We start from the raw sequence: 11,977 nt of genomic DNA, 5'->3' as shown, positions 1-11,977 counted from the left end.
AAATTACTTACTGTTTACTATTATCTAATTTAGTTTTTATAACTAGCAATGCACTGAAATCTAAAGCAGGATATTCTTGCTGGAAACACGACTAATTGCTGCAAGGTTTGGGGCAAAAAAATATTACTGAACCCAAAGTACCAGTGGGCATTTTGAACAGCTTCTTGGAAAAACTAGAAAAACGTAATAGTGCAGTTTACTATACAGAACCTCTATTTTTATTGCTGTTGCACCAAGCTGGAGCTTTAATTGAAAAAAAAATATATATATATACTTTTGTTTCCAATTAATAACAGGCTTCCTATTTTTTTTTCCAATAGCTAGACTTCCTGTCATCAGTATTGTAAAGCAAAGAGTAGGATACACTGATGAACTTGAGGAAAGCATGCAAGCAATTTCAGTATCTCAGTTTCACAGACAGCTGTAGAATAAGGCAAGCTACAACCTCTATAATTAAGCAAACATATTCAACTTCAGAGTAAGTTCTCTTGTCTAATCCCTAAATAATAGAAAATATTTAATCTTAAGATAGTACCTGCTTCAATAGCAGCCAGAACCTTTAAGTACTTATTTCACTTTGTGGAGGAATGTTCAATGTGTCAATGTGTACTGCTATCAGCTATGCTCATTTTCAGTCTGGGAAGCACTACTATTCATGTTCCTAAAAGCTTAAGGCTATCTACAATGGAGGTTTGTTTTCCTTAAGATACATATACATCTCTCATAGCATTACGTACACTGAAATTGTACAGAATTGTCAAGTGCCTGTAAAGGTTATTTATTTTTAATTTAAGTCATCCTCTAGTTAGAAGGAACAAATTCCATCTAGTCACAATATAAATTAAACAAAATTATTTCCCCTTGCCATGGAAATAATTCTAGTGTGGTAGCTCTGTCTTTACCACTTACCTTCATTGAATGAGTTTGTATTGAAAAAAAAACTTTAAGGCTCCATAGTATGTGGATTATAAAAAATATTCTGATCTTTAAGTTGTATTAATAAGCCAGTCTTACACAGTTGCTTAGTCAATAAATTTATTGCCACTTTTTCCAAAGCTTCATAGAAAATTGTGGAAGTTGTCTTAACTGTCAGCTGCACGCTCCTGGGCCCTGAGGAAGCTAGCCTTCTTCTGAGCAACACGGTCTTTCTTCTGGGCGAGGGACATCTTGGTACTGTTCACTCTGCAGTGTAAACACACAATATAATATATTAACCAAGAAAGAGGCAAAAGTGGTGATGAAGGAAGCTGATAAATATCAAAACTGTGACTGAGTTCTGTGCTAGAACCACTTCTGTGTCATGCTCTATTTCTCAAGTTCTTTAGTTAAGGCACCACAAAGAAGTTTCTCAGGAGGTAAGCTCTTAGGGGATGAGGCACCATCAAATCCATCCCAATATCTGTGCCTCTTCTGAAAAAAACTGAAGTAGTTTAGTGCTGACACGTAAGTCAGCCTGCCCTCTCCTAAAGGGAAGTAGCCTTGCCCCTGAAAACATCCAAGTGTTAAAATACACACTTAAGGAATTCCAGCTATTCAGGCTAAAGACATGCTTTACTGCTCAAGTTTGTTGTTGTTGGTTTTTGTTTTGGTTTTTTTTTTGCACAGTTAAAAGCTTTTTCTTTTCTGACGAAGTTATATATAAATCATTGTACCTTAATCTCATCTAAAAATGAGTTTTGACACAAGTGCCATAGAAATCAGTCCACTTGGTGCCATCATTAATTAAAATCTCTTCAACAGAGAAGTTAAACTTCATGTTTACCTCTTTTTCTTGACTTCTCTCTTGGGTTTCTTTTCATGGACTGGATTATCCCGTATAGCAGCATGGGCTTTCTTATACATTTCTTCCATCTTGAAAAAGGAAAAGTTGTTACAGTTCTCTAGTGGTGCATTGCAAGATTGTATCAAGTACTAAGACATTCTCAGCAAGGAGGGCACTAGAACCAGTTACCATCACAAAACAGCTCACAATTATTCTCTTTTAATAGGTTTCCTTCATGCGAATCACTGTTAAAACCTACTAGAATTCCTGGCCGTCACAAGAAGTATACAAATATTTAAATATTAAAAATAAGTTGGATACAAAACTGAGGAATTACTTTTATCCTTAACTACAGACTACAGGTCTCCAAAGCACAGGCTAGCATCTTGGAGAGGAAAAGCTTACTTCCTATGGTCTAGTTTCCTTACGCTTAAATTGAAAGGCAATACAGAATCTTATTCCACTTCTGCCTTGAGTAAAAGCAAATAATCTACTTTCCTTATATAGCTTAGTGCTCTGAAAACTTAGTTCTTAAACCAGAATTATTTTACATAAACCTTTTCATCAGATGCAATCTTACCACTTGTCAGACTCTACCCCAGTATACATTACAAAGCTGCTTGGTAAGAAAAGTTGTGTGAAAGCAGCTTCTATTAACCAATCACATGAGATCCTGCATCATCCCCAGTAGCAGCAGTCTGCTGGCACCCACAGAAATAAATTAGCACAGGTTACATCATTTCTGACAGCTGATACAGTACTATAACATACAGACCTTCGGGAAGCAGGTCAGTATGCAGAAATAATTCTTTAACATGTAAACAGGAAAACCGATCTGTCCAGTCACACAGATCAACAGCTGAAGCTACCAGAGGACCTATTCTGCCTCCTTTCTCCCCAATTGCAGTATCTTTGCTGATGACTAATTAAGACAATAAGACATTTAATAGGAAAATCTTCTCTGAATGAATACTTGTTTAGCAATGTATACAAAGTTGCATTTACAGTAAAATGTTACTTGTTTTTTTACAACCCATAAAATCAACATAAAAATGTTCCAAACTTCAGAGCCACTGATAACAGAAACCAAACAGCAGACAAGTTATCTGAAAGAAGTTAAAAAAGGACCATGGTAATTTTACCAATCCTCTAGTGTTTTCTGTGGTATATTTAAGATTTTCCAGTCATGCTGACATAAGACATACAACACCAGGTGTATTTCTCGAGATGGTGAGTTCCGTAACAGAACTAGGTTGGCATTTTCTGTATTTGCCTGGAGCCTACAGCTACCACAAGGTCACACTTTGTAAAACAGATTTGACAGAAGGCAGATCCTCAGAAATCACAACTGCAGTGCAGGATTAGGAACAAGTGTGTAGCCATGCACAGAAACTTAAGTGTTAATTTCTGTATCAGAAAAAATATATGGTCTGTTTTAGGATGCAGTCTAAATAAGCAGGATGTTAAACTTCAAAGCAGGAAAGAAGTCCTCATGTTCAAAAAACCCACAATATGCTATAGAGCCCTCAACAGAAAAAAAAAAACCAGACACATTTTTGTTTGTCTGGGGAACATACAAAATAATCACATTACTATTTTACATAGTGAGCTTAATTGCATTATTAGAGAAAACCCTGTACATGAAGATCTACATTGCTACTAAAGGACAAGAACCAGACAGATAAATCTTACCCCATCAGGTGTAATATTGTTCTTTATGTACTGGGAGAACTGTTTTTTGTAAGCATCTTCATCCTCCTCCATCAGGTAACGCATATAATCTGCCACATTTTGGCCCATAATATGCTTGCGGTGAACCTCCGCATTGAATTCTTTGCTTTCTGAGTCATAACCAGGGAAACGTTTGGTACTGTGAAAGAGCAGTTAAATGCTGAGTAACACATATTGCTCAAACACTCTGATTCAAAGGCAGGTTCCACAAAGAAACGACTGAGCTCATATTCTGCTCTAGGTTAACTGAGAAATAGGACACTAATTAAAAATGGAAAGATGAAGAAAATGAATATAAAGAAAAAAAAGTGAAACGGAAGATTTAAAGTTCATCTCAGCTGCCATCAGTCCCGTCTTGAAACTATGCAGTCCATCATTTACACACCATGGACCTATTACAGAGTGGTCAGTCATTGGGGTATCATCACACAGCAGCCAGGTTAGAAACAAATGAAGAATTAGTAAAAACATACAAAAAGACAAAACAAAAACATGAACAAGATGACACAACTCCAGGACAGCAAGAGAGAATACAAAAATCCACAACAGAGATCAGATGTTTTTTCCCTTCTTTGCTGTCTGAAAGAAGCAGGCAAGTGCAGTGATACTGCTAGTGCCAAAAATCTTGATTCCGTCACGTGTTACCTCTGACAAAAATGACCAAACCTCAAATGGAATTTTTTTTGTTTTTGGATCTCATATGTACACACAGCAAAATTAACACCTACTTGCAATTTGCTGAAGTCTTGGAACAACAGGAAAACTAAGGAATATTTACTGAAGTGCATTCAAACACCGGATGGTTTTAAGTGAAAGCAGTGAAGTGGTTCCTTAGCTTCTAAAAATTTAACAACATCTCTTAGTAGTCACAAGAGTCATTACAGCACTACTAGAATTGCAACTTGGAGTAAAAAAAGCCCAACTAAACAAAAAAATATTCCAGAACCTACGCTAAATTAATCATTACCAGGTTATAAAAATAGCTATCTCAGCATAAAAATGACACTATAAGTAGGCTGTCACACACAGAATTATCTCAGGTAACTCCAAAGTAGTTTTTCCAGAGAGATGATTACCTGTGAGGGATGGACAGACCACCATCCACTGCACCCTTCAGAGCACCAAAAACTTTGTTTCCAGTAGTAGTTCTGGCAAGACCTGCATCAAGGTAACATGTGAAAGCACCAGGCTTTCCATCCACACTTTCCACATTGTATTCATCTCCAGTCACTTCCACTTGGCCTTCATAGATCTTATCAAGACCAAATTTATTCAGAAGCTGCGGGGAAAAATAAAAGCCAAAACAATAGCAACACTTCTCATCTTCTGCCCATTTAAAGCCAAAATGGAGAGTCACAAAATTAAAATACAAAAGTTGCAATGGAATCTTCATACTTTCAATGATTTTTTTTTTTACAAAAATTACACATTCCATACTAGTATTAATGCTTATAATAACCACTGAAATATAACAGGCATGTCTATTGCAATCTCGTGGTCCAACAGGTACACTAATAAACTTCAGACCTATCCACAAGCTCATAGGAAAATGGATGAATACAGCTTACATGTATTTAAATTCTTATTGAAGGTACATTTCTTACATTTTTGTCCTGACTCCCTCCCTCCACCAAACTTAAGTGCAGAGACTTAAAAGTGGGCTGCCGGAGTTGAAACTGCATGTTGTCATACTTCTCTTTGTGATTTGACAGTCACAAGAGGCCATCAAATCTATATGGTAAAGAGTACAAGTTAGCATTCAGACAAGCCCACAGAATCTGGATCTATACTTCCAATACCACTTAAGACAGTGAGCTAGCTTTCCTGTTTTTAAGAAAAACAGAGCAACTCCTTCTAGACAATTTGACAGATACCTACCCTGCGTGCCAACAGCAGACCTGTACAGTACGCTGCTGCGTAATTGGTCAGGCCAACCTTCACACCATATTTTGGCAGCTCATGGGCATACGCAGCACAGACAATCATGTCGCCTTCAATCCTGGCATAGGCAATCTGACAACAGTAAAAAAAAACAAAACAACACAAAACAACACAAAACAACCATTAGTTTTCTCACTGTAACCGTGGGCTCAGTTTACCACTTCTTTGACATCTACTTAAGCCAATAGGAACTTTGTATAGAAATGTCCAGCAAACTGCTTTTCTTGAGAGCTCAAGGAGCTCTGTTCCATTTTTCTTTTCAGAAATTTCTTATGGCGTAATTAACTCCTCAAGTACTGAAGTATTCAAATCCATATTTGGCTTTGAGAAAGTAAATGATGGCAACTACTTTTATTTATGTCTTCATATAAAACAAGAGACCAGGAAACTGCCAACAAAAGCAACACTTCAAAGAATTTTTACGTATGTAGATGGATTCTGTCCTACTTTGTGCACGTAGTTCTCAAATAACACAGAACACTACTCATCTCCGAAAAATGCAAAAATATGAGTGTTTGTGAGGACACTTCATTACGAAGTGACTGCATTAAGATATAAGATCCTTGTAATCTCAGGGGTCTCCTGTGAGACAGCAACAGTATCAGAACCGTCTCCCTTTGACTTCCACACCTCCTCTGCCTCTAAAAGTTGCTCCCCTCTCTCTGGAGTTTCCACCTCTGGAAAGGCACAACTGGTCAGATGATACCTGCCACCACTTTTTGTTTTGAATTTCAGAGATAAAGCAAGCTCATCAAGGTCATACAGTTTAGTCTGAGCTGATTAAAAACAGCACTCTTTACTATTCTCCATAGATAAAACTATTTAATGAAGAAAGAAACAACAAGAAAACTTTCTACCTTCAACCTTACCAATGTGTATTATGATAGAACGTTCTGGAAATGAACCAGGAAAATGAATCACAGTAAGAAACTGCATTATGTGATGCAACATACAACTGCATACCACAAAAAGGTGCTTACTACTCTTATTTATCAGTCTCCTTTAATCTCTGTGAAACAATCTTAAGGCCTATCAGCTTCACATGATCCAATATCACAGTAAGAAGTCCTGAAGGCCAGGGCACCTTCAGATACTACATAACAGAAGTGAGCTGACAGGTCACACAGCAGTTTTCAAGCAAACAAAAAAACCCCCTCTCTTTTCAAAGCACTTCAAAGACAGCAGAAAAGATAAAAAAAAGTTTTTCCCCTAAAACCTTTAACATACTTCAGCATCATTAGAAGAGTACAATCTCATATCACAACCTTGTTTTACAATGTTGACATTAGTAAAATTATTCTGTATTGTGACTATGGTGTATTACTGACATTGTGTCAACCTTAAAGATCGTCCTCCAAGAAGCCAGAGAGCAATATAAGAACTGCTTAGGCTTCAAAACAACCAGCAAGTGCCCCATCAATCCCCCTTTTCTGTTCATTTCCAGGAGGCTGACAAATAAGTGGCAAGCACCACAGAACTTACCTGGCAAATGATGTCTCTGTTAGTAACACGCACAATCATCCTATACTTTGGGGTGTTGTACTTGTTTTTATCCTGAATTACCAAACGCTTGCGAGCATAGTAATCCGTTTTTCCCTCTGAAAAACAACAGTTACAGTGTGGAAAACATTTTAAAAAGAAGTAACAATATTTGTCAATATAATGTAATTCAGCAATACAGGGAGTTGAGCCATACCTCTCCTTCTCCTGAATTTTACTTGGTATCTCTTGAAGTAGGCCTTATTCTTGACAACTTTCACAAACCCCTTGAATAAGAAAAATAAGATGTTACTGGCCTGGAACCACATAAGCCAAAGCCATCCAAACTAAACGAATCATTATTAATAAAACTGTAGTGGACCAGGAATAAAATGACAGGTTTTCTTACACGAGATTAAAACCATCTTAAGGAAGAGAAAGCAGGATTTTTACCCTTTACACAAACTTTTCTGCCCATGACTTCACGTTTTCAAGAAAGAAAGAGAAATTGTATCTACTAATGACACGTTTTCTGCATAGGCTGCCACGACTACTCACTGCCAGTCACTCCCACAGAGCAGTCGCTCGGCCATTTCACCCCGACTCCCCCAACCAAAAACACGAGCCGTCCTAGCACCGCCCCGACTCAGACGCCCCCCACGTCCGCAGCTCTCAGGGCAGCTCCCCGCGGCAGGACGAGGCCGGCCTGTCAGCCGCCCGCCCCCAGCTGCCGCCCGCCCGCCCGCGGCTCCCGCTCGCCGCCACCCGCCCGAGGCCCGGTCTCGACCCGGCACCGTGCCGGCCGCCGCCCAAGGATGAGCCGCGAGGGGCTGCGGGGGAAGGAGGCGGAGGGGACGAGCCGAACCGTGCCGGACCACCGCAGGGCTCCGCCGGAGTCGCCCCGATCGGACTCGCGGCGCAGCCCCGGTGCCGCGGGCGGCCATTGCCACGCCGGAGCCACAGCGGCCGGCGGCGGGCCCGGGTTAATCGGGCTCCATCCGGACGAGCGGAGTCGCGCGGCGGGCGCGGAGCGGAGGGCAGAGCACTCCTATGCGCGGGGGTCCCGTACGGGCCGGTACTGACCATCGTGCCAGGTACTGTCCGGTCTAGGCCTAGGCCGGGGCCCGCTCCGCACGACAACTGCAACGACTGCAGGGGGGAAAAGGCCGCTCCCACTGCGCAGCCGCGGGTCCTAGCCTGCCCAGCGAGGCGGGGCGCCGCCGCACGGCCTTCCTGTGAGCCCGGCGCGCGCCCTCTGCCGGCCCGGAGGGGCGCTCGCACCGCACCGCCGCCTGGGACGGGGCCCGAGGGCGGGAGCGCTCCTCTGAGCTCCGGAGGTGTGACGCGCGCGGGAAAAGCCGCCGCCTGCCGCCCCTCGGCGGCACCCGGCGGAGCGCCGCCCCGCGGTTCCCTACCGCCTGCCTCGGCAGGTGCCGGCACGGGGCGCGCGGCAGCACGGGATGAAAAACAATGGTTTTGGTATTAAAGATCTTTATCATATTAAGTACTTTATTCACTTTTTTCCTAGGGAACGTTGTCGCGGTCGACCAATCAGTAAATAAATAAAATGGTAAGCTGACCAAAACCCAACTCAACGCTATTGCTAAAATAGAGCTGCTGGTATTTGGGCGAAGAAACCAAGAGCGCGTTACAGCTGTCGGATGGATGAAAGAAGGAGGGATGGAAAGGAGGGAGGGAAGGAGGAAGCAAGCAAGCAAGCAAGCTAGCTAGCAAGCTCCCCCCGGTAGGACAGAAAGCGGCGCGCTTCCCTCCAGCTGCGGAAGCTCGGCGCTTTCCTTGCTAAGGGCTGCCGAGCTCGCACGCCCCGCCCCGCCCTCACAAATTCGAGGCCTCGAGCTGCCACCCGCGATGCCGGCTGGAGCTGTGGCTGCGGTTCGGAAGGGCTCCGAACTCTCTGAGGTAAAAGCTCCGATTTTTGATATTGCGATGAAGTAATTTTTGTAGGTAACTTTCAATAGCAGCAGGAGGAGCGTATGCGTGTGTTTTCTCAGTCCGCGCTGTTCGCGGTGCTTTGGTGAGATCAGGGCGCACAACCGCGCCTTCCGAAGCCCGCTACCCGCCCGGTCCCGAATATTGTCGTTCCGCGGAGCAGCACGCGCGTCTGCTGGCAGAGTTCTTTGTTTCTGTGTTTTAAGCTTTCAGGAGAGTTCTAACTATCGAGGACCCCGGCGGGCTTCAGCCTGGAACTGCTCGCGCCTCTCTGCGCGAACACGGCGGCAGGCGGACTCGCGCCGGAGCTGCCCCTGGCCCGCAGCGCCGCTAGGGTCGGGCCGAGGCCTGTGGCCGCACAGCGTCGCCGGGAGCGGTACGGTGCAGGCGGTACGGTGGCGGCTGCCGGGCGGGCGCTATATCGACACCGGGAGGCGCTGAGACGGAGCGGGCACCGGCCATCACCGCCTCGCGCGAGGGATGGGCAGCAGCGTCGCGCGGCCGGCGGCACGCGGGAGCCGGCGGCCGAAAGAGCCGGGACGAGGTGAGGGCCAACCCGCGTCGCGTTTCGCCGCCGCGGTGCCGGGGTGGCGCGGAGCTGCGGGGAGGGCTCGGCGGACCCGGCCACCACCCGGCTTCGCGGCGAGCGAATGGAGGCGGCGAGGCCAGAGCCACGCGGCCACCCCGGCCGTCGGGCCCGGCTCCCGGCCGCAGAAAGTAGCGCGGTCCGTTATCGGCGGCCACGCGCGGGGAGGGCGGCGCGAGAAAGAGGTCCCGGCGTCCCGGGCCCGGCGCTGTAGGGCTGCCCCTCGCGGCGGCTGCGCGCCGACTGCGCCTGCGCGGTGCTCTGCAGGGACGTGGCCCGGCTGCCGGGTCGGCGGGGAGGCGGGCCGGCGGGGGGGCGGGAGGTGGATCGGCGGGCGGCTCGGCGGAGGTCGGCGGCGGGCTACGGGGCGCGCCGATGCTCGCGCCTCTCCGTCGCGGGCGACGCTTCCAAGGTGAGGCCCGGGCGGGGCGCCCTTGCCGCTGAGGGGCCGGGGCCGGGGGCGGGGCGCGACGGGGCCTAGGCGGGGTGCGGCGGCCCGGCCGCGGCGTCCGTCCTGGAGCGTCGGGTCGGGCGGCGCGGCCCGAGTCGCTCGGAGCCGGGTTCTCCCCGCTGCGGCGTGCGCGCCGCGGAGGGCGGCCGGACCGGGGGCCGCGGGATCCGTGTGCCTCGGCCCGGCTGGGCGGGAAGGTGGGCGCTGCGGTGCGAGTGGGGAGAGCGGGGCTGGCGGCGCTGGGTGGCGAGAAGGAGGAGTGCTCGCCTTTGGTCTGCGGTGCGCTCCTGGGGGTTTATCTATGAAGGGAGATTTTTCTTAGTCGGGGTTTTTACGGAGGTATTTTTAAGCTGAAGCGTTTGGGTGTGTGGTTGTTGAGAAGGAGTTTTCAAAGGGTGCTTCAGAGGTCTGTCTTAGTGACACCTCGTGCTGCATCTGCACTGACTTGGTTGTGTAATAAGGACAAGAAGTCGACGATGGTGTTGTGGCTACTTAGGGTTCATTTCGTCTTTGGTATCCAAAGGTGTTCTGTAGTCACACGGAATTCCTGCTTATTTCCTGTGTTGGTGGTCAGAGAGCAATTTGCATGAGGTTGGCGTGGTGTTTGGAATTGTCAGTATGAGCTGAAATGAACAGCAAATTTTAAAACATTCTCATATTGTCCTGGGACAGTTTTTTGTAACAGGTGGCCTACAGGAGGTGAAGGAAGGAGTCACATATGTGCAGAGGGGATCTGGCAGCATTTAGTGTGTTTTACTTATCTCTGAAAATGTTTGTCAGAAAACTTCTCTTTTCTCCCAACATTTTTTTTATTCACTTGGTGGCTAAAAGATAAGGTAATTGGATTCTGTTTCTTTTTCTGGTGGATATTTTGCTTAAATGTATCTATTTATTTTCCTTTCTAGCCCCCAGTTTCTGCTTCTGGTCATGGTTATACAGCTCTGCATTTACATACACACATCAGTATTTACGGATATTTTGAGATAGCTAAGTGCAATTCCAAGTAAGGGTTAGGAAAGGAAATAGAGGATGATGAAAGGGGGACAGGATCAAGAGGAAAACACTAGCTATTATGAATCAGCATTGCCTGAATTTGATTAAGCTGGGATGAGGACAGCTGTGGTGAGTATCCTTGAGGTCCAGCCAGCCCAGTAGTGCCTCTGAGAGTAGCAGATGTTTGCAGAAAAACAACTAAAAACAAGAATCTGCCTCCTCCTCAGATCTCCTCTGAGAGGCTGAGATTCAGGCACTTCCTGAGCTAGAGGTCAGTGGATTGGATTCTTTGTGTGTCTTTTTTCGTTGCCTTCTGTATGTTTTTCTTCTGTAGGCTTGTCTGATGGGTTTTGAGAAAGTAAGCAGGAGATGGCTGGTGAATGGAATAGGTGAACTGAAGTTTGTGAAGAGGAGGATGTGGGAGAAGCTTTTCAGAGTTGTCAGGAGAAGGGGTGGAGGAAAGTGAAGTGCTTAAATAGTTAGTGTCAGCTGCTTCTTTGGATAAGACTGAGGGAGAAGTATTTGAAAAATGGAAAAAAGAGGGAAGTGAAGTCCCTTCAAGTAGATTTTGAAAAAGCAGGGCTGTTTATCTTGCTAATTCAGTGTTCTCATAAACAGTCATGTAAAAGAAAAAAATCCTGGTGGTTCTTTGCTCGAACAACTTCTTTCCTTACCTTCATTTTATACTCTGAATTCAGTATTTTTTCCAATTTTTTAATAATAAAAATGCGTACTTAAATATAAAAGCAAATAGTCAATACATTAAGTTTATAATTTTGATCTTTTAAATAAATCCTCTGAGGTTTTAACTATGTGATGGTGTTCTTAGATGGCATGCTGAATTAAAGCCCAGTGTCTTATTTACCTTGTGAAAACCAACATCACCTGTTGGTAAATTTTTGGTTAATTTAAATGGGGCATACTGTCTTCATTGTAGTCATCTGCTTAAATGCCTTTGGTTAAAGAGCGTCTTGTCCTTCTGCCGCAAGTGGCAGTTGGAATAACTGGGGGTTGGCATCTGACGGTGGCTTAGTCATAATGGAGGGGGACTTAGCTTTGCTCAGCTCACGTTCCGCAGGGAGGT

The 11,977-nt window shown here is 45.4% G+C and overlaps 2 protein-coding genes and 1 non-coding gene across 7 annotated transcripts in view; 1 reads left to right on the top strand and 2 right to left on the bottom strand.

Moving 5' to 3' along the window:
• Positions 1 to 1,018: 1,018 nt before the first annotated feature.
• Positions 1,019 to 8,144, bottom strand: RPL5 (ribosomal protein L5). Its single transcript, XM_048944414.1, has 8 exons — positions 7,997 to 8,144; positions 7,131 to 7,200; positions 6,917 to 7,032; positions 5,372 to 5,506; positions 4,570 to 4,772; positions 3,455 to 3,632; positions 1,763 to 1,851; positions 1,019 to 1,182 (listed from the first exon to the last, which is right to left on the bottom strand). The coding sequence occupies exons 1-8, from the start codon at positions 7,997 to 7,999 to the stop codon at positions 1,083 to 1,085; spliced, it is 894 nt and encodes a 297-aa protein (XP_048800371.1). The 5' UTR covers positions 8,000 to 8,144; the 3' UTR covers positions 1,019 to 1,082.
• Positions 3,831 to 3,926, bottom strand: LOC125694263 (small nucleolar RNA SNORD21). Its single transcript, XR_007377471.1, has one exon. It is a non-coding gene; the product is annotated as a small nucleolar RNA SNORD21 (small nucleolar RNA).
• A 539-nt stretch (positions 8,145 to 8,683) lies between the features above and the next one.
• Positions 8,684 to 11,977, top strand: part of EVI5 (ecotropic viral integration site 5) — a 68,363-nt gene continuing 65,069 nt past the window's right edge. The window contains exon 1 of one of the 5 annotated variants that reach the window (XM_048943928.1): positions 8,684 to 8,833. In XM_048943928.1, coding sequence (XP_048799885.1) covers positions 8,783 to 8,833 — 51 coding nt within the window. In that variant the 5' untranslated portion in view covers positions 8,684 to 8,782. Of the gene's footprint in view, positions 8,834 to 9,753; positions 9,862 to 9,977; positions 10,098 to 11,977 lie in introns of those variants that run through there. The other 4 variants (XM_048943922.1, XM_048943926.1, XM_048943923.1 and 1 more) reach the window with 4 other exon arrangements.

The sequence above is a fragment of the Lagopus muta genome, chromosome 5 (genome assembly GCF_023343835.1).
Source record: "Lagopus muta isolate bLagMut1 chromosome 5, bLagMut1 primary, whole genome shotgun sequence".
NCBI classification, from domain to species: domain Eukaryota; kingdom Metazoa; phylum Chordata; class Aves; order Galliformes; family Phasianidae; genus Lagopus; species Lagopus muta.
Note: the sequence above shows the minus strand (reverse complement) of the source record. Positions and strands in the feature narration are given on the sequence as shown.